General features: G+C 40.2%; 2 protein-coding genes and 2 pseudogenes across 3 annotated transcripts in view; 1 reads left to right on the top strand and 3 right to left on the bottom strand.

The window, feature by feature from the left end:
* Positions 1 to 713: 713 nt before the first annotated feature.
* Positions 714 to 4274, bottom strand: LOC148098868 (von Willebrand factor A domain-containing protein 5A-like). Its single transcript, XM_087851444.1, has 3 exons — positions 4269 to 4274; positions 1669 to 1792; positions 714 to 1557 (listed from the first exon to the last, which is right to left on the bottom strand). Exons 1-3 carry the CDS (start codon positions 4272 to 4274, stop codon positions 1478 to 1480), a joined length of 210 nt encoding a protein of 69 aa, XP_087707570.1. The 3' UTR covers positions 714 to 1477.
* Positions 4275 to 4444: 170 nt separating this feature from the next.
* Positions 4445 to 15286, bottom strand: LOC148098867 (von Willebrand factor A domain-containing protein 5A-like; annotated as a pseudogene). The gene is made up of 13 exons (XR_015719985.1): positions 15247 to 15286; positions 12787 to 12989; positions 12022 to 12244; positions 11268 to 11434; positions 11070 to 11184; positions 10777 to 10925; positions 10614 to 10695; positions 10370 to 10516; positions 9169 to 9248; positions 8978 to 9092; positions 8722 to 8873; positions 8533 to 8636; positions 4445 to 5373 (listed from the first exon to the last, which is right to left on the bottom strand). The product of XR_015719985.1 is annotated as a von Willebrand factor A domain-containing protein 5A-like (transcript).
* A 3886-nt stretch (positions 15287 to 19172) lies between these two features.
* On the top strand, positions 19173 to 21185 carry LOC148098866 (uncharacterized; annotated as a pseudogene).
* LOC102783622 (von Willebrand factor A domain-containing protein 5A-like) overlaps positions 21183 to 22173 on the bottom strand; it is an 18314-nt gene continuing 17323 nt past the window's right edge. The window contains exons 14-15 of the mRNA XM_087851507.1: positions 21602 to 21725; positions 21183 to 21495 (exon numbers count right to left, since the gene is read on the bottom strand). Coding sequence (XP_087707633.1) covers positions 21416 to 21495; positions 21602 to 21725 — 204 coding nt within the window. The 3' untranslated portion in view covers positions 21183 to 21415. The remainder of the gene's footprint in view (positions 21496 to 21601; positions 21726 to 22173) is intronic.

The raw sequence follows: 22173 nt of genomic DNA, 5'->3' as shown, positions 1-22173 counted from the left end.
AAACATTGCTGCAGATGTGAATGTGCAAAGAAATAGTGTGTGTGTGTGTGTGCGCACGCGCGTTTATTGAAAACTAAAGTTTCACTGCAAACATTGCACATGTTCAAACTTTACTATAAATTTTTTTTCTCACAATATTTCTTCTTGTAACATAGTGACTGTGCACCCACCCAATACTATGTGACACTTTATTCTAGGACCCATGGCAAATATTAGCTCAATCCATTAGCTCCATTTATTAAAACTTTACTGAAAAGATTCTGCGCTTTTGGCCTGCAGGGCCAGAAAGATTATCTGGACAGTTTTACTGCAGGTCCCTGTTCTTGTAACAGTGTTTACACTATGAATCACAGACTGACTGTGCTAGTTCCTTGTAGATGAGGACCTGGGGAATTGGGTATATTGCCTGTACTATGCAATATGGCTTAAGTGCTAAAATGTTAATGTGCATACCTTTTATTATTCAACATACACAATTTTTCCCAAACATTTAGTAGTCTGTCAGATTATAAAAATATATATGTTTATTGAGTTGCATTAGATTTTATAGCATTTCTATCTAAACATTAAGCAGACAGATAAACCAGATTACAAAATATGACAAAACCTGTAAATAAAACATTCACTCCACTGTTTTCAGCTTTTCAAAAGTATTTGCAACTTAAAAGGGGAAAAAGCAAAATGTTATGTTCACATAATCATTAAATTTGCTGCTTTGGTAAATGAATAGTTAGGCACACAGGTGACACTGCAGCACACCTGATATGACATGCATTGCACTCTTTCCAATTGTAAGCCATAATCCCCACAGCTTTAGTGATGGGCCCACTGGCTCTTTCTTACCTAACCACACCTAGCCACTAACACTGCTGGTGCCATTTCCCCCTAAATAATAAAAATGCTATCTTTTGTAATTGCTGACTTGAGCCAGGCCCTGTGGGTTGGCTATGTATATTTTTCCTTTGCTTCAGATAAAAAAAAAAACCAAACCACTGGTTGTTCCATCATCCTAACTAATCAATTAGCATATATCGGCTCAATGCTAGCATTTTGTGGATAAAAAGGAAAAATCTGTAAGAGAAACAAAATGTCATCAATATTGTTTAATTTCAATGTGACCATATAAACAGCGCTATAAGATAAAATTAGGACTTTGTCTAGAAGTAGGCATAAAAAGTTAACTTTGATTTGGGACTGTAACACAAGCATTTTGAATTAGAACCTTTTTCAGAAGAATAACATGAAGTGGAATGTATAAAAACAAGTAAAAAGTAACAAATTATGAACGACATCACCATATGGTGATGGAAAACAGGAATAAAAACATACAATTTAAATGAGTTGCCATAATAACTGCTTGTTTTTTGAAACAATTCTGATTATATAATAATTACAATAGGGTAAATAGCACAATAATGAATTAAAAGCCATATGGCATGATTTGCCAATCCTGAAGGTGAATCCACTTCGAGAAAACCTAGAGTCCCAGAGCTTCTTCCTTTATGCTGCAACCCAACAAGACATTTCCAGATTCCACACACTCTGACACACATGGCGCTAAAATGAAAACGTAAGTTATTATCCAAGGAGAGGGATGATTTTTTTTTTTTTTGTGGTTTCAAACAGTATTTAAAAGAATACTTTATTTGATATTATCATTGTTTCTACCATTTTGAGCATGGATCCATGAGGCAGCCTTCATAGCCAGAAACTCCCACTCATCCTTTGCATCCACCTTGAAAGCATGAAGCCAGACCAGAGCCAGAATGGTGGCCCACACTTCACTGTTGGCCTAATTCATCAAATGAACACTTGAAAATCATGATCTCACTTTCTACAACTTTGCTAACATAAAGTAAAATAAGGCACTGAAATGTGTTCAGTAGAAGTTCTGACTGATGAGAAAACACTTTCTGCAGTGCAGCTCCGTAGATACTTAGGAGAGTCATTACAACCAATATTTTATCCTCTAATATATACAGATTTGTTTTCATGCAGCAAGGCAGGGGCTACATTTAGTTTACTTCTTTTTGTTATGTTTGTTATATTGTACTCCCATGTTTTTAATTGCGTCCTATGTTTTTTTTATCAAATTATCCAATCAATTTTGTTTTAAATCTCATATTATCATTTTGTGTTATTACTTAAATTGACAGCCAGTGTTAACTTTGAGAGAAAATGTTGATTAAGCTTTAGTTTTAGTAAGTCGTTTTACTAAACATTTATTTTTATTTATAATTTAGCCGTCTAAATTCAGATTTGGTCAGCTAAATATTATAAGATTATAGTAGATATAGTTTACATTAGATTTTAATCAGCTGAATAAAGTGTAAAGCTTTGATGTGTTTTTACTGGTAAGAGATGCTCCAAATGGTTTACAAAGCATCTTATTTTCTTTGATATCACATGCAAAATCTGTCCAGGTCTTCTTTTCCTTCCGAGTTTTTAACTTTTATCATGTTTTCATGATAAACAGGGAGCATGGGAGTTTCCCTCTGCTTGTCAGTGGCAGATCAAATTGTGGGTGTCTAACTAATCTAACAAGGAGATTCCTTGTTGGAGGGAGACTATGTGCATGAACGGGTCTCTGGGTGGTTGCTTGGGCAACGCAACTGGAAAATCAAAGATTAAACAAAAACCAGACCTCAATATGGTGATAGATAAGAAAACACAATTCTACATGACAGAGGAAAGCAAAAATGTAACAAACAATGAACATAAGGCTTCCACACAGCAAATTAAGAGTTTTAAACAGAAACTGATGAAAGACTAAAACTGGAAAGAAATAAAAGATAGCTTTATTTTTTTTAATGTGTATACCACAAATAGGTTGATAATTTTAATGTTTTTATCAAACAATAGCTTCTGAATGTAAACAGCAAGTAGATTTGAGATGACGCACACACATACTGTGGATCATATAATTTCCTCTGTGGGTATTATATGAGCCATATTTATAGAACAAATGTTTTTTTGAGCTTACAGTCACATACCCAACATAGATTTTACTGCAAGGTAGGTGTTCATCACCATGATGTTTACATAAAAACAGTATATTTAAAATATTATATTTGAATTTGTTCAAATATGTTTAAAATTGGGTCAAGACATTTGCTGAAGAATTTGTCATTAATGGGACTTAAAGGGACTTTCATAGTTTTTACTCTTTTTTACAGAAAAAACGTAAAGAACAGAAAACATACAGAAAAAAGTTCCAAACTATAAAGTGACACATTAACACCTCCTACTGCCCACGTGTACACATATGATCTAAATCCTCTCTAAATCCCACAAAGACATGGCAGCTGGAAATACAAGTTTCAGATTTGAAATCACAGTTTTAACACAATCTTAAATTTGACATAACAATTTAACATTTAAAATATGACTAAATAAGAAAATGACTTTCACACATGTGGAATCACGGAAGATGAACTCAGTATTAAAATGTAGATAAAAATGAGACATTTCAAATCCTTTAACTTGTTTTGACCAGTTACCCATCCCACATTTCATTTTAGAACTTTAGATAGCTTGTCTTAAACTTCCATTCAGCTTGTACTTACAGTCATGCAGGGAATGATCGCAAAAACTATCTGCTGTGAAGTCAAGATGAAAAACATGGGGTGAGCAATTTCATAAAAAGTTACTGACTAATGACTTTTTTACATTGTTTGGTGATACAGAAAAATCATTAAAATACTATAAATAGTATCTAAAATGTAGATCATCTTCCTCTTTTTTCAGGTTTTTATTAAGAAATAAAAACAATTACTGGATTGTGATTTTACTGCGCAGATGTGTGGTGTTCTGCCATTCACTCTTTACTTACCCCCACGCCACGGATTACGTTTTTTCTTTACATCTACCATGAAATCAAGATGAAAAATATGGAGTCAGCAATTTCATAATCGTAAATGAAAAAGAACAAATAAAGAACAGACATTATATACAGCCCAATACAATGACTATGATAGCAAATACTGCTGATGATGTCCATAGAGCTCTGTTAAACAGAGTAAAACAGAAAACATTTATTTTTAGAAATGCACTGATGTGCAGATGTGTGTTACACTGACATTCAGCTTTTACTTACACGTATCTGGTATTGAACACATTGCCCTGGGGGAGCCAACCAGGATGTTAAAAAATGAGATTAAAATATTTTATAAGAATTTTTTCAAAGGGCGTTTTTCATGTCATTGATTTAAACAGTAATTAAATGTATGGGATCTTCATGTGGTCAGTCCGGATGCTTGCTCACCTACCTCCATGGTCCCTGCAGTATTTACAAAGCTTGATCACCATGCTTGATTTGTCAGATTGTTTAATTTTCATTGTTCTTCTGTGTTTAGTTTCTTCCTATCAGCATTTTTGATTCTTTGTAACAAACCCATTGAAGAAAACAAGCCACATTTTGCTTTAACTGGCATGTTTTTGGATTCTGACTTCAGGAACCTCTAAACTGGTTCTAATGTTCTGCTCTAAGTTATCATTGAAGTACTTTTATTCATCTTCATCCGCCTTTGTCTTCAGGTTGTGTGTGACAATTAGTTTTTGCTTTTGTAGTAAAAAATGTATAATTCCTCTAATACTCTTCATACTCAAAATAAAACTAAAATCTTCTGATTGCTAATTTTTAAAATACTGCGATATTGCCGTGTCTCTCTGTTCTTAACATTATCACTGCCCTGCTTTCACTCACTCAGCTGCAGGTATACATGTGTTAAATCTCAGGGATGCAGCAAACGTCCATGCACACACGTACCTTCCAACGCCAATAACTCTACTTTGTACTTACTTCTTCTTATAGGAGGAGCAAGCAATGCTGATTCAAATCTTGGTGTCATTTTAAGATAAAAAAAAAAAAGAGTGAGGGTATGAGGTCCGGATCGGACAGGAAGAAATGCAAAAATGGTTTGTTGTACTTTCATTCAGGTTTTTACTTCTTGCTAGTTTCTGATCTTTGGAGATAACTTAAAAACAAACCAGTTAGGTAGTAGTTGCTTGTTTTCCAAAGTGAAGTTTTTTAGGATTTAGAATTAACTCTATTATTCTGCAATTAAAGCAGTCATTACATTCACCTCATTGAAGTTCAGCCATCTTTATCTTCAGAGCTGTGGCTCTGAAGTTTTAGTTTGGAGATTTAAAATAAATTCACTGGGTGTTGAAATATTTCTGCGCACAAGAGGTCCTTGGATCACCTTGCTGTTGTCTTTGTTGACAGCAATGAAGGCAGTGAAAGCACTGCTCACTCCTGATTGGACACTGAGCCGCACCAACTTTTTCTTCACTTCTCCATCTTGCTGTCCTCTACTCTCTCTCTCCAGTGAGCGAATCAGAGTACGAGCACCCAACCTGTGGACTGCTAATCTGCAGACATGACACAAAAAAACATCTCCTGTTCTAATGTTTATCCTTTTACTAGATTAACTTATCAGTAACTTTGTCTATACCACTGCATCCTCTTCAGGGTCCTACAGAGGTGAAGTTTAATCCACCACTTTGGGAAAGAATCACAATGATAGCATACCAAGTTTATCTGAAGACAGTAGAGTGATCCAATGTATACACGGATACAAACATACATACATTGAAATGCATGCATTCATGAACTTTAGTTAACCGTCTGTAAAACTTCAAAGTCCTACCCTTTCGTGGTCCTCGGGACCGAAAATGGTCCCGCCCCAAAAAGTGCTCTAAAAATGTTATATATCAATATTTTTTTCCACTTTAAATGAGTCAGTCTTTTAAAACTACTTCTGCTTAAAATATCCACATCAAGTTTTAATTATATTTTCATTGTTTTAACCCTTTAAATCCCAGTTTGGGTAGATGAGCGCCCTGTTTTTTAACAGAAAAAAATTTAAAAAAAAAATATTTTCCATAAAATACATTTAAAGTAATATTTGATTGTTATTATAATTAGGCCTTTAGATGGTCCAAAGATTGGCACCAACATTCATTTTGATCCATTATTATTTTTTGTGCAGGAGCACATTTTAAAAAATCCATCCTTTCGTGGTCCTCGGGACCAAAAGTGGTCCCGCCCCAAAAAGTGCTCTAAAAGGTTATATATCAATATTTTTTTCCACTTTAAATTAGTCAGTCTTTTAAAACTACTTCTGCTTAAAATATCCATATCAAGTTTTAATTATATTTTCATTGTTTTAACCCTTTAAATACCAGTTTGGGGACATGAGCGCCCTGTTTTTTTTTTTTTAACAGAATAAAACTAAAAACGTAAATATTTTTCATAAAATACATTTGAAGTAATATTTGATTGTTATTATAATTAGGCCTTTGGATGGTCCAAACATTGGCACCAACATTCATTTTGATCCATTATTATTTTTTGTGCAGGAGCACACTAAATGTCATATAGTGCCATATCAGGTTTATCATTTTTTGCATACACCAAATGCTTATTACCTTGTTTTGTTCTAAAATAAAATAGAAATTGTCTAAATAACAATACAAGATCACTTTGAATCAGAAAAACATTTATTTTAGAAGGATGAACATGAACATTTATGTTACTGGGAATCAGAGAAAGTTGTGTGTCCGGGGGGCGTTGCAACACCTCCAGCGGCCCACTAGGCGCACCTTTGCGCGTCACGAGTAGCACCATTGCCCGCTGCCAGGAGATGGGTCTGGGTCTTGGTGTCAGTGTCCCCAGCGCAACACATCCGACACCACGTGAAAACAATTTTTTTTTTTTTTTTTTTATTGTTGTAACCCCAAACTGAATGTAACGATACTAATTTTTCACTCTTTTTGCTTCTCGCGAAACAAAGACACTTCTTCGCGCAGCCTAAACCTGCGCCGTCTAATTTGGTACGACATAGCACATGTGAATAGTAAGATTCAAGATTCTTTTTTTGTCACATGCATAGTTCAACACGTAGTGTACAACACGCAGTGAAATGTGTCAAAAAAGTTCCTTACGCTTCCCCCCGAATGGCGCTTCTCTGTTATGCGGCCACGTTGAGTAGCGGCCTGACCCGCGCTGCGCGCCCGCCACCGTGGAGACTACAAGGGATACGGGCAGCCGGACGGCCGGGGTCGGGTGCCCAAGATCACAAGCGCAGCCTTATCACCAACGTTTAGAAGTAATCTGCTGCGTAGACAATAAAACTAGAGGATTTTTATTTGTTTACATGCATAGTAAACAAAGAAATAATATCGGAAGGACTTCACGGCCATCGTAACATTTAAAAATTAATAATTTTCCGTAATAATAATGTAACAATACTCTCACGAAAAGATCAGCACTTTTCGTAGTCCCGACTGCGAGCAGGGTGTTTATTCCAAAGATTTCGCCACCTTCTCCGTGCGCCGTGTCACCAAATGGCTACCTGTGCGCGCCGATAACGTTGGCCAGCCTCGCCATTGTCCGTAAGTTTTTCGAAATTCCACCGTGACGGTTCCCTCGGATCTCCGCTTCGCTCACAATTTGCAGGTGGTTGTGTCGCTAACCGATTTGTGACCGTTGAAGAGATAAAAAGAGAAAAAAAACCGTGTCTCTCGCTCGCTTTGTTTACAACGCACCAAATGGCTTCCCGTCAGTAACTACTTCCGGGTCATAGGTGATTTAACCGCAGCAGTTTTAAAAAATTGTATTTCAAGGTAAAAAATAATTAATTTTTAGTTAAGTAATTTGGTTTTGGTCCTTGCTTTTATTTAATTTGTTTACATTGCTGTGTGGCCGTCTGAGAGAAAATACTTTTGAAAGAAAAAGTGTGTTTGTGTGTCTTTTTTTCTTTTTTTAGACATAAAGGCCTTTATATTTTTAAAAAAGCACAGTTACTATTATCCAACATCATTATTCAACACTGATAGTGACACACAACACCAATTCTTTCACTTTTTGTTGCAGAACGACACGCTCAAAATCTTTAATTTTGGCTGAAGTTCGTTCATTGCTTGAAATATGAAAAAAGGGCGCCATCTGATGGACAAATGAAAAAATTACAAGTTTAAGGTCCGGACTCCCAAATGGCACCATAACTGAGACAATCACATTAACCGTTGTAAAAATAATGGGGGTATGAAAAATAGCGTTTATAATGGGTTTCAATGGGGCAGAAATCGGCCACGAGGTTCGATAGTGGATGTATGCCTTTAGCTCAGCCATTTAAGCTCATTTAAGAAACTCAGACTGAAATTTTAAAATAAAATGAAAAAAAGAAACATGTTTGAAAATTTGGCTATATTCCATTGAACACAGTGGAAATGGCGTGGAATTAAAAAACGCAAAGGCCAATGACGTATCCCCATTCTTATGTTTACTTTTTAGACACTCATCATCAAGCTGCAACTGGACTATTAAATGAGTAAATGCTATGTCAGAATATCAGACATAGAAATACACTGTAATTCATCATTGTCTCTAATGATGTATAGATGGAAAAAAAGGATGTGGTAAAACCAGGTCATAAAAATATCAAAGATATGCACAGTAATATGTTTGTGCATCTTAAATAAAGTAAACAAAACCAAAAGGGTGCTGTCATTATTAAACTGTTTTACCCAGTGTCCTCTGCAGGTATGAGACTGAAGTGCAGCTGGTTCTCAGAGGGATGACCCGCCAGGCTGTACTTCGCCGTCACACAGCCCTCTGCTGCCTCTGAGCACTGACACAGAATCACAGGGTTAGAAGTCACGTTATTTACTGTCATCAAATACCTAAACAACAAAACGAGAAGGTGCTGCTCTTACCTGTCCAGTGAGCTGGGCATAAATCAGTGACCTTTGACCCTGAAAAAGTGCAGTGATTGGTGGACAGTGACAGACACTTCCTTTGGTAAGTCCCATGTGACTGAGATGTCGACCACAGTCGGCTGCAGAGCAAATCGCAACGACTGCATCACCTGAAAAATAATGAAAAACTCTCCAAATATACATTCTATACATATAACAAATATGTATCTGCTGCGATGTTTAATGTGACTTCTAATTGTGTTTCATGTCTTACTTTTGCTTGTATCCTGTCAGTCCCTGTGATGAACTGAGCGTGACTTCCTCCTTCCTTTGCCATCCCATTGATGAGAGCAGAGCTGGCCCCTTCCCCAATCCCAAAAGAGAAACACCTGCAATACAGCAGTTTTCTTTAAGTACACAGAGGACATGTATTGTGTAGATATAGTTGTGGGTTTGTGGTTTCACCTGTGGGAATCTGAGTGCTTCTTTATCAGATCTATCACTTCTTTGGTGTTTCCCACCTCTCCATCAGTAAAGACAAACAGCTAGAGTGGAGAGTTGGCACATGAAGACATAACATCAGACCCAGAAACCCACAGCTTGTTCTGAGAGCTGAGTTAGGTTTCTGTCAAAGGAAAATTGTACATAGTGTGATCAGCTACATGAAATGTGCTCTTTTTATGGATCACTAAGCAATCCACATGTCTACGTGACTTTTCACATAAACTCTTGTGTGATAAACTTATTTAGCAACTAACCGCTTCCTGTTTTCTGAGAACAGACTTAGAAAAGAGGAACCTCAGCTCTGAGTTCCCAGAATAACTTTGTTACCTTTGTACACACACAAGCTTGTATAAATAAAGAACGCAGTAGGTCTTACCCGCCGCAAGGGTATAGAGTTTAGACTGGTTTCAGAAGTAGCTGAAAGTACTTCGTGACAAATTATAAAAACGCCCGAATGTCTATGTCTATATGTGTTTTGAAAGTAAGTTGATTTTACAGCACAAATAAACTGCTGAACTACTTCCATCTTTGTGTATCCTGCAAAAGCCCACGTACTGGTGACAAAGGGGAAAGGTTGAGTTCCGCCTCATAAAACTGACACCGCTCCGTGAATAGCGCAGAGTAGAAGGGTGTGTCAGCCACCACCCCCGAGTCTAGTACCGGAGAAGGCTCTGCAGTTCTGTGACAATGGGGAATCAGCCCACCAAACTCACTGCTGACAAGCAGTGGCTAGAAAAGAAATGTCCAGGCGCTGGACAAATCAGTGCTTGTAGATGGAGAAATCCTAAGAAAACAAAATGTCCCACTTGGGAAGGGAAATGCAGCCCCCCAGCGCTAACACTGCTGAAGGAGGCTCCTAAAGAATTAGGAGAGACAAAAGACTTAAAAAAAAAAGAAAGGAAAATGCACGCAAGAATCACAATACTTCCAGGCCTGGAAAGAAGAAGCAGTTAGGTGAGACAAAAACAAAAAGAAAAAACAAGAGAAAAAAGATAAACAGTCAGAAAAACAGAACTTAACTGCCAGTATAGTAAAACCAGAAGACGAGACACTGTGCAGTCCTCACAATCCTTTTATTAAGGTCAGAGTTAGGCAAGCGGTAAGTAAGGTTAAGTTTCAAGGAAGTCTTGAGGAAACTAATCCAAGCCCGTGTGTGTGTTACCTGTCTAGGCTGACTGGGAATGCACGGCTGACTGTAAATAGTAGTTTGAGGGGCTCCAGGATTTCTGTTCCTCCAAGATTAGCCTGGATCTGCTCAACGCTCTTCAGGGCCTCTTCCATGGTCTGCTGAGTGTACTCCACACTCTTACTGCCATCACACAGACACCAATACACATGCATGTAACACAAAAGACACAAAAACATGAAAGGAATAATTTTGTTGGGCTGACAGATCTGAGCCTTACAGGAAGATGTGTTCATATCTGGACCCAAAACCATAGATGAGCATCCCATTGGTAAGCTCTTCAACAGGAGCAGTAGAGTATCCTTAAGAGAACAGGGAAAAGATGGTGAGTCCACTGTGTGAGAGGAACACTATGAAAAATTTATGACTGTAAGAACAGATACTTTGGCACTGCGGATCCGAGTATTACTCATACTTCCAGATCGATCCATTAAGAACACAAACTCTCCACATGAAGCCATTGAAGACATCACAGACTGGGAGAACTCAGGGTACAGACTCACCATCACCACTGGATCACCCATCAAAGAGCCTGAAAAATATTAGGGACAGAAAAATAACCAAAAATTGTTTTTGCTGTTTACTCCAACATCTTTAACTACTGAGTTAAATAAGACGGATAATGATTTTTTAAAAAAAAAAAAATTTCAAAACAGCAAATCTCATTTCCACTCACCCGGCTCAGCAGAGGCCTGTCCTGCCTCCACCACAGCAGTGGGCTGGTGAGCGTCTTTGTAATAAATCAGCAGTTCAACATCTCTGTCAAACTTGTGTCCTGCAGCCAGCTTGACCTGCACACCACAAACACATCCATATTTAGTTCTCAGTAATAAGTAACAACCACACACAGCAGAAACATCAGCACTCTACCTACCGTGGCCTGGGTTTGATCAGTGTTGAGGTACTGCAGAGGGTCCAGGGAACAGGTGGACTCTACTTTAGAGATTGGACGAGGAGAGGACACTCGGGCAGAGAAAGACAGGCGGTAAAACAAAAGAGAGGCTGGAACAGAAGTTACCTGGACACCTGCACCTTCAAAATCTATACACAAATGACACTGATTATAAATAAGCCCTGTATTCAATTCAATTGTATTTATACAGCACCAACTCATAACAGCAGTTGCCTCAAGGCACTTTATACTGTAAGGCAGACCTACAGTACCTAAAAGAAAAAGCTTTGGCAACAGTGGGAAGGAAAAACTCCCTTTTAACAGGAAGAAACATCAAGCAGAACCAGGCTCAGGAAGGGGCGGCGATCTGCCATGACCGGCTGGGGTGAGGGGAATAAGACAGGACAAAAGACTAGCAAAAAGGAAAGTTTTAAGCTTAATCTTAAACGTAGAGACAGTGTCTGTCTCCCAAATCAGAAGCTGGTTTAAAAGCTCTACAGGAGAGGCGTGACTTTTTGGGGTTTATAATAAATAATATATTTATCAATAAATCTATAAAGCCCACATCTTTTTAGACACCACTCAGACTTGTTGCAGCTTTAAGTTTTTATATATTATATAGCCGATAACAAAATTATGAGAAACATTTTATTTTCCAGTAAACATGCAGAAAAATCCATGTTGTATCTCAATCATTTCCACATTTGACATTTAAAATGTCAACTGCTTTTCCTACCCCGAGGCTGGTATCGAGGGTTGAGCACAGCAGGCAGACAGAACCTCAGACCATTATCAGCCTGCACAGACAGCTCAGTCACGTACTCCAACCTGATGGAGGTGCTCTCTCTTGGAGGCAGACTGCCCACACTCAGAGAGAATATATCTGGACTCTGATCACTCTCCTCCAATAGGAAGGCCTGCTGACCGGAGCTCAGAGCATCATCATAATCCTCACGAGCCTGAAGGACAGGTAACACATGTCAGTGACATTCACTGTGTTTATTGATATTTTGAATCTTTTTTTTTCTCCGCCTGTCCCGTTTGGTTCTTTTCCGATCAGAATTATTGTCTAAAGGCAAAGAAAGATGCCCAACGGATTTTACGTGACCAAATGGACCATGCCACCTGTTGAGATTATTGTGCAGCACATAGGATCGACAGCACACACTGTGCTTTGAGGTAGGAGCCAAAAAGGGTGTAGTTTGTGTCTGTGAGCACCCGTGTGTACACCTGTGAGCATAAGTGCGCTTGTATTTAAAAGGTTCCTTCATGTAATGATCTGCTAGAGGGTCTGGGGGGCCATAGCCCCGTCCAGCAGGGCATGAAGCAGGTATGGAGGAGATCCAGGATCCAGACATTCAGAGGCCCTCAGAGCAGAACAGACCAAGGAAGACCAACGGAGGGGCAACCATGCTGCTCTCTCGGAACGAGCTGAGGAGAGGCCCAGATGATGTTATTTTGAATCTTACTTATAATGAGGTTATATTTACTGTCAGCTCACCTTCTGTTTCTCCTTCACCTCAGCTACAATCTGTGTCTGTCCGATCTTAGCACTGAAATGACAGACAGCAGCATCTGCAGGCAGAGGGAAGACAAAAACAGCCTCTAATGGTTTGTCCTCCTTATTCTCGTAGTTCAGAGTGGAGACCACTGTAGCCACATGGTCCCTCACCTCCAGCTCCACCTCAATGCTCTTCAGAGGAACTGACAGTAATACAGAATCACCATGAATACATAATGTAATGTTGGACTGAAGAAACATACGCTGGAGCGAATATGATGACAGCAGAACTTTTATTTATTACTGTGGTCAGTGTTGGGGAGTAACGGAATACATGTACTGCCGTTACGTATGTCAAATACAAAATATGAGTAACTGTATTCCGTTACAGTTACCGTTTAAAAAGGTGGTATTTAGAATACAGTTACTTTGTTGAAATAAATGGATTACACGGCGGTACTTCCCTGTTTCATATTGTGGCGGGTCAGGCCTGTTTGGGTTTTGTTTGACAGCTATGTTCTGTTCTTCCAGGCGGCAGCGTTACGGTTGCCATGGTTACAGGGTGACGCTCTCTCTGCGTGTTTCCTGGGTGAGAGAGGCCTTTTTGTTGTTGTTGTGCTAAGCTAATAGGCAGAGTGCTACCGGTATAGCTCTAAAGAATGTAGCATCATAGGCAGTGTAGTCCGTGCTGCAGGGAGAATGGACTGCCATACACGTTATGTGTCTGTGAGCGAGGGAGGGAGAAAAAGGAAAAGTACGAGCTGTCATCGAGCAAAAACGGGAGCTGGAAGCATGTAAATATAATAATAACCACTGCAGCCAAGAAGAGTGCCTGATGAGCCCAGTTGTAAGTAAGCTATTAAGACTCGACTGTACACCGTGTTCGTGTTTTCCTCCAAAAACAATAAGTTCCGTTGGAGCAGCCTTTCAACGCCTCTCTCTGTCTCTCGCTAGCAAAGTTGACCCAGACAACAAAGTAAAGCTAGTTTTCGGCTACGAGCCCGACACAGAACCCACCGTATTAGCCAGAGGTCCCTTTACTACGGTTCAGAGCCGCGGACCTTCAGTAACAGTAATAAATCACAGCAATAGTACATTCATGTAGTTGTAAACAGCATGATAATATATTAAGTAATCCAAAGTATTCAGAATACGTTACTCTCATTGAGTAACGTTACAGAATACATTTTGAGACATGTATTCTGTAATCTGTAATGGAATACATTAAGTAACCTTCCCAACACTGACTGTGGTTCGTTTACTGGGACACAGACACTCCCGCTCTCTCTCTGCTGTCACGTCCGCTCTCCCCCTCCGACTGTCACTGCCAACATATAAAGAGACACAATCACTGTCAGATCCCAGCACACCTGTTCACCCCGCCCCTGCACCGTCCCGGGAGCTCACTGCGTCACCCCTCCTCTGCAGCTGGCCAGAGAAGACACCCACGCCACACATAAACTAAACATGTTTTATAAAGAGTTGACTCGTGGATTATTTCTTCTTTTTACAAGGAAATTTTACCTGTTTACCCAGCTGATACTTAAAAAAAGGTTTTGGCTGACAGTGACAAAGGTCAAAGTGTCAAAACTACTGTTTTAAAATGTTTTAAAATATACTCTTATGATTGTAGTGGTAAAGTGCCCTTTTCATTTGAAAGTTTGTTCTTAATGTTCATGATATTATTCTCTACAATATGCTTTTAAATGGTGTTTTATGTCTGGCAGAAATGCAATGACATGCTGCATGCCAAACATTTTGCAGTGTGCCCAACTGTGCATACGATGCAGGCTCACAATGGATTCAAACTCACACCAACAATCAACATTAAAAATCATTCAATTGTTTTGGCTAATTTTTTGAGCAGTATGCTTTCAATACAGACTTAAATGTTTTATTAGAAATACTTGTGTTTTTAGGTCCTGTCTGATCTTTTGATCCCCTTTGAAGAAAAAGACATCAATAAACTCAATCCAAGATTATTTACAATACCGAACATGAGGACTGGTATAATGTTGTTAAGACTGCTTTCATCCTTCATGGAGTTGAATCATAACTTTTCATTGACTATGTTAACTATATAAGACACTTTCTTTAATGTTTATTCTGGAAGTCACATTGAATTTAAACAGACTTTCATTTGACTATTCAAAAGTAATATTATTCAAACTGAATTAACATGAAAGACTAGATTTTTGTAGTTCAAAGTTTTTATACTTTAATTTTTCATTTCTTTAAAGAATTACACAAAGACAAACACAAAATGTATCACATTCCGGGCTGTATTTCTGCTATTTGTCCCTCTTTTCAAATACTGTTTTTAATTAGATATTATCTCTATCACAAACGATATGTGAAGCAAGATATTATGTGCCATTATAACCAGTAACCAGTTACATTAAAGTATTACAAAATCCACAAGTGGTCAGAGAGAAAACAGAAGTCTCTTTGTATCAGTACCTCGTTCCTTTTGGAGAGTTAGCAGACCGGAGAAGTTCATCCTTGTACCTGTGAAGCAAGAACATTATTTTAATGCTAATAGGAACATCTTAGTAGTTAGTTAGATTTTAATTGCATTATTAATTTGATTACTTATGCACAGTTTTCCAGTCATACAGTTTTATTCATAGTGAGGTGTTTTCATTTTGTTTTCTTGTTTCTTTTCCTAAAGGAATGGTTTGAAAATCACTTGTCAGCATTGTCAGCTAACAGTGAATAATCTTGGTATTATAGTAGATATTTAGTTAGGCTTAAGATGTCCATGTTTGAAAGCAGACAGGCAGCATAAATAGTGCTTTAAACTGGTCCAATTTATGTTGTGAAATCGTTACATGGTGGAGGAATGTGTTTTTCTTAGTGTATGTGTGGTGGGTGAGGTGGGCGGAATCGTCACCACATACCACTGTTTTGATGACAGGTAACAGCTAGCCTGAAGCACCTTCTGGTTTAGTTCTTCCTGTTGTTTGCATCATCGAATTAAAAATAAAGAGCAACACCCCCCCCCCAACACACACACAGATGTCTCTCTGTAAATGCGGTTGTCTGTTGCAGCCCAACCACATTTCTTTATATCACGATAAAAACATGTAAACAAAAGTAATAAAGAACTTCAATGTGACAACATCCAGATTGCTATCCTTAGTTTTAAGGTTTTCGTGTCAGTGTGCAGCAGTGTTGCCAACTCCTCAGTAAGGAAAATCGCTATTGGCTGTCCTAAAAGTCGCTAGAAGTCGCTAAATGACGTCATCGCCTAATTTGCGTAATTGGTCATGCTAATGTAATTGTAACCTACATTGTTGGAGAGAGAAATAACATCGTGGAAGAAACATAGAGTGAGTAAAAAAAAGTCTTTAACGAATTAGAATTTATTTAGAACTACAAATTAAATTTCTTTTAGCAATTATTATTTTTTAATGTCACAATTCCAACCCTGCTCCTTTATCCGGGCCTGGACTGGCAAAATTCTTAACCCATTTTGTGTTCCCTGAAAAAGACTTTTTTGTACAATTCTGAAATCTAGATTAATTTTCAGTTCTTTTTCTAACTTCGCTTGGTGTTTCACTACGGGAATCACTCCAATGACACCATGTCTGTCTATGACAGACAAGCCGAGCCGTGCTCAGGGCTCCGCCCCTTCATTCTAACACGGCTAACCAGCCCTTCCTAACTCATTCTCGCTTTCTTCCCGTGAGAAACCTGGTTTTAGCTAGCGAGGTATCCGATGTTGTGTAGCTCGGGCTAACGCATTACGACGAGCTATTTTTTCAGTGTCTGGCTAGCATTAACTTGTTAGCAGGCCACAAACCATATTAGCATCTCACTAGCATTAGCTTAGTCAACCTAGGGTTTGGTTAGCATTAAGTTGCTAGCGGAGTGCAGCTAACATGTCACGACGAGCTGACTCCCGTGGCGACTAGCTCGGATTTAGGCATCCCATGGCCAGCTGCCCAGGATACCGAAGGGGCAGAACACAACCTGTATGATGGCAAGAGGCTCCCACCAGCCCTGCCGCCATCAAAGCAGCTTCTGCCAGCAGTCTCTGCCTGCATGAAAGAAATGAGTCACTACTGGTCAAGCCCTTTTAAAAGCAAGCTTCCGACCAAGGGCTGCTCTAAGCTTGAGATCCAGGGGATGGGTGAACTGGGGCCTTCAGTGGCATATCACCTTCACCCTAACCGCAGGGCAGTCTCAGCTTCTTCTGGCATTTCTTTGCCCAGCAAGATGGATTGCCTCACGGCATCTATTTATCAAAGGATGTACAAATATGCTGCACAGTCAGTATGCTTGCTTAATGCAGTCACACTGCTATCAGCATATCAGGCAGAAATTCTGGAAGACATAAGCCGTCAGCTTGACTCGGGTTCCCCAAACCCAGCTCTCTGAGATGAAATCTGCGTGTTTAATGATGTCATTCTTCGCTCCTCCAGGGGAGCAGTCCAAGGGTGTCGCAAGTTATGAGCCTTGCAGTCTCGGGTGAGAGAGCCTTGTGGCTAAACCTGTCAGGCTTAGGTGATGCTCAGAAGGCTGAGGTCATGGATGCAGCTTGTGACCGAACCAAGGGTCTCTTTGGCCCAATCCTGGAGAGAATGAGAGAGACAAGCACCCGCTGAAAGCAGAAGGGAGAAGCATTCTAACTCTGCTTACCCAGAAAACCTAGCCTTCAGCCCCAGCAGGAGCCAAGAGCTGGCTTTGCAGCAGCAGCAGCAGCTCTGCGGGGGGGGGGGGGGGGGGGGGGGGGGGGAGAGACAGAGTGGGGTCAGAATGCAGTGAGGAGCAGGAGGCCTGCAAGCATTCCTTTGCAGCAGCTGCTGCAAAGAACAAGCCGTCACACCCCGGAGAAGGGAAAAAGAAGCGGTCAGCCTAGCACACCTGCAATGTTCTGTGTCACCCCTCTCTTCTCCCCCAAAGAGAAGGAAGGTGTTAGAAGGGGTAACCAAATCACTCCAAGGTTCAGGATCTCTGGAAGTTTCCAGTTCACCAGGAGGACCCTCTCAGTCTCCTCCTCCAATTCAAGGGGGACAGACTTGTGGATAAATGGTGCAGTGTCACCAAGCACTCCTAAACACTCTGTCAGTGTCACCAGGCACTTCACTGTGTTTTGGGGGTAACAAAAGAAATAAAACATGCATTTCTGCAGCCAGGCAGTTTACCAAGGGCAGAATGCCCCCCAGTTTCAAAATAAAAACAAAAGAAAATCACTGCCATTTGTCTTTGTCACCAGCAGGGGGACAGCCTCAACTCCTTCCGGGAGACAGGGGTGACGTCACACTACCGCGTCTTCAGGGGCGCTCTCGCAGCGCGGCTGAAGCGGTGGTGCACATGAGCAGTTCATCCCTGGGTCTTGTCAACCATTTCCCATGGTTGCAGACTACAGTTTGCGGTAAAACCACAGAGATTCAGCGGAGTGTTAACTTCGGTGGCCAGTGGCGACTCACTGAATGTGCTGGAGGACGAAATATCCTCCCTGTTACACAAACAAGCGATCAGAGCGGTTCCGAGCGAAGAAGCTCAGCAGGGCTTTTACTCCCGCTATTTCATCGCAATAGAACATTGCACTGTCTAGATCTCTGTGTGTTAAACAAGCCTTTGAGAAAGTACATGTTCAGAATGCTCACACACAAAACCCTATGTAAGTATAATTGTGAGATTATTATACTATCTTATGCCACCTTATACTTCTAATCAAAGAATTGTTGAATCATTATATGGCTATAGGCCACATTATGCCTTGGATTAAAGATTGTGAAATCATTACACTGTTTTATGATGCATTACACTGCTGATTTATGAGAAATACTGTTTTCAGAGAATCATGGCCTTATTTGTCTGATTAGAAAGAACAGAACATACAGCACATGAAGCTAAGGTCATAACTCACTGAGAAAGAAAGAATGTGGATGTTTAGGTTTTAGGACTTTGGAGGGGGGCTGAAGCTATAAGAATGTGAGAAACGGTCAGACACTTCGAGATCTGGCGGACACCCTCCTGTCCACATCTCCCATCCGGACGTTTATGCTCAAATTGTTGTATAAAATAATGAGAATTGTATGGAATAAAGAGATTGTTGATTGAGCATTTATACACCAAATGTTGTTCTTCCTTCAGCCCAAAGATCAAAGAATTGGGGTATTTAACACGCTCAATTCACACAGGTGATTGGCTTGTTACAATCGACCTCTCAGAAACATATTTTCACATTGCCATTTGTCCTCCACACACAGGAAATATCTCAGGTTTGCTTATCAGAGCGCAGCGTACGAGTTTCAAACTTTCCCATTCGGGCTATCCTTAGCCCAGAGGGTGTTCAGCAAATGTGTGGAAGCAGCGCTGTCTCCGTTAAGGAACAGCGGCATCAGAATATTCTCTTACATAGATGACTATCTAATATGCTCACGATCGCACGAGCAGGCAATCAAAGACTCAGAGGTGGTAGTGAATCACCTTATGGAGCTCGGTTTCACAATCAACCTGGAAAAAAGCCACTTGGAACCCGCACAGTATACAGAGTATCTCGGACTCAGAATAGACTTCATCTCTTATCGTATCGCACTTTCAGAGTGGCGGATCGCATCTTTCACTCACTGTCTTTCCCGCTTTCAGATGGGGAAAGTCGTGCGGTTCCGACTCTGTCTCCACCTCCTCGGCCTCATGGCCTCAGTGATATTGGTGGTACATTTGGGGCTGCTTATGATGAGAGATTTTCAGCGGTGGCTCGCTTCTCTGCAGCTGTGCCCTCGCCGACATCTCAGCCGTGGTGTAAAGATAACGCAGTCGTGTATCGTGGCTCTCTGGCCTTGGAGGAGCCCGACGGGTCTCGCTGCGGGGGTACCTCTCGGGGCAGTATTATCCAGGGTGACACTAACCACAGATGCATCCCTGTCAGCTTGGGGTGCAACTATGATGGGCAGAGCAGTGAATGGCATTTGGTCACAGAGACTGGCTCTGAATAACATAAATGTGCCTTACGGGATTTTCTGCCATATCTCCGGGACAACATGTTTTAGTGAAAACAGACAACTCCACTGTAGTTGCTTATATCAACCGCCAGGGTGGTACCCGTTCCCAACAGCTACACAGGTTAGCCAGGGAAATAATTGTGTGGAGCAGCACACGGCTCCTCTCCCTTCAAGCAACTCACTTGCCAGGAATTCTGAACAGGGGGGCGGACCTCCTGACCAGGGGGAATCCACTGTTGGGAGAATGGAGGCTTCACCCACAGGTGGTGGAGCAGATTTGGCAGAGATACGGCCGAGCTGTCATAGATCTCTTCGCCTCCGAGAAAACACACATTGCCCACTGTTTTTCTCCCTGTCACACTGGATGCGTTGGCCCATCCATGGCCAGATCTTCCCAACCCTGATCAGAGTGAGGGATCAGGGCCAATTTCTGCTGTCCAAAAGACAATGACAAAAGCCATTTTTAATGTCAACAAGATTGTTTTTTTTTTTAACTGCATAAATAAAGGATATATAAAAGTCACTGCCAAAAACTGACTGCGGCTTCTACCTTGTTACGGGAATGTTGTCTGTGGCTCAAGTTGATTTGATATCATTCATGAGGGATACATTTGACATATCTTTCACATATTATAGACAACACTGGCTCTCACTCAATGGGAGTCGGCTCTTCTGATTCACTACAAAGCGTTTTGCTCATGACCCATCACTGACACGCATGCAGTTGTACTCCGGTGAAGGCAGAGGTTTTCTGCTTCAGCTATCCAATGAGATCGTTAGTGATGAAAGAATAAGCTGCATGGTAGATCTTCAGTTATCAGTATAATTTGATACTGTTTTCCTGTATTCAACCTATGACAATATCACAAGTCTGCTGTGATATATTTTATTGTATTTTGAAGAGGAAAAGAACTATAATTATTCATTTTCTTGAAGTGAGGCTGTTGATCTTGACTCAGAAGGACGGAGTTAGGGACATTCACTTTATCCATAGTAGTCAGTTCTTAAACTTGGAGGAACTTCTTTCTAAACATTCCACAGAACACACGCGAGGAGTCATAATAAATAAAAGCAATTAAGATTGGAGCCCCTTTCATTCAAAGCACCGACTTGAATTTTCAGTTTTTAATTTTCAGTTCAAGGCACACATGGAAATACAAGTAAAACAATTTGAATTAAGCACTTTGCAACAACATAAAAATGAAAGATTAAAAATGAATATAACATTGTAGGCATCATTCAGTGCAATTCAATCCAGTTTTGTTTACATAGCTCCAAATCACAACAACAGTTGCCTTGTGCTGCCCTCACAACACGTAACAATGTGAAGCTAAACACCCAGCAAACACAACAGAAGAGATCTCCACACAGGGCTTGCTTTTCTTGACTTTGAAGACCTTTTTAAACCTTTTCCTCTCCCAAGGATTCTTCTCGGTTTTGTAAGTGAAATGAACAAAATAACAAAAAAAATTCTCACCAATGCACACATCTTAATGACAAACTTAAATGCGTGCATTACTTTGGCATCACATTTTATTTCATGTAAACACATATCCAAGTTCTTCCTGAACACAGTAATACTCACAAAAACGAACGTTTCCCAAGGAACAAGTGTGTAGGGCACACTATGGTAGGTCTTAAAGGGTTAAGGTGAAGCCAATTTGAAAAAACTCTCAGAGTCCCAGAGCTTCTTTCTTTACGCTGGAACCCAACAGGACATTTCCAGCGTCCACACACTCTGACACACATGGTGCTAAGAACACAAAACACAAGGATTAAAAGAATGAATTTGCAAGAATAGCTCACTTTAACTTTGTGTCATGGATATGCAGCATTTTCTGTTATTATCGTGTTACTACCATTCTGAGCACAGAGCCATGAGGCAGCCTTCATAGCCAGAAGCTCCCACTCATCCTTTGCATCCATCTTAAAAGCATGAAGCCAGATCAGAGCCAGAACGGTGGCCCACACTTCATTGCTGCCCTAATTCCCCAACCAGAGACAAATAAAACGGAGCGCACACACACACACACACACACACACACACACACACACACACAGAGAGAGAGAGAGAGAGAGAGAGAGAGAGAGAGAGAGAGAGAGAGAGAGAAAGGGTGTCAAACTAATTTTACATCGTAGGCCACATTCAGCCCACTTTGCCAGTGAAGAAGTTTTTCTACATAATGAAGAAAAACCTGCTGTGACAAAAAAGGAAACCAGTCAGTACGACTCTTTGGACTTAAATTGTAAGAAATAAATGTGTAAAATTGTATCTCATTGTCCAGGCTGTCCAGTTTTTGTTAGTCACAAAACCCCTCAAAGTTTCTATTGTTGAAAGTGGAAAAACTAACATCTCGGTCATTTAATTGTTTATTGGTTAATCGCTTTGTGTAGTATGAATTGCCACAAGGGAGGTTTTTAATCAGCGGGA

Source organism: Neolamprologus brichardi, chromosome 14 (genome assembly GCF_056152115.1).
Source record: "Neolamprologus brichardi isolate AB-2024 chromosome 14, ASM5615211v1, whole genome shotgun sequence".
Lineage (NCBI taxonomy): Eukaryota > Metazoa > Chordata > Actinopteri > Cichliformes > Cichlidae > Neolamprologus > Neolamprologus brichardi.
The sequence above is the reverse complement of the archived record's forward strand: the minus strand, read 5'-3'. Positions and strand labels throughout refer to the sequence as shown.

Bases quoted from the DNA above. Each gene is read 5' to 3' on its own strand.
- LOC148098868 (XM_087851444.1), bottom strand. The intron at 1,558-1,668 runs GTAGAAACAATG...TTTTCATTTTAG, and splicing joins ATGGATCCATGCTCAAAATG to CGCCATGTGTGTCAGAGTGT.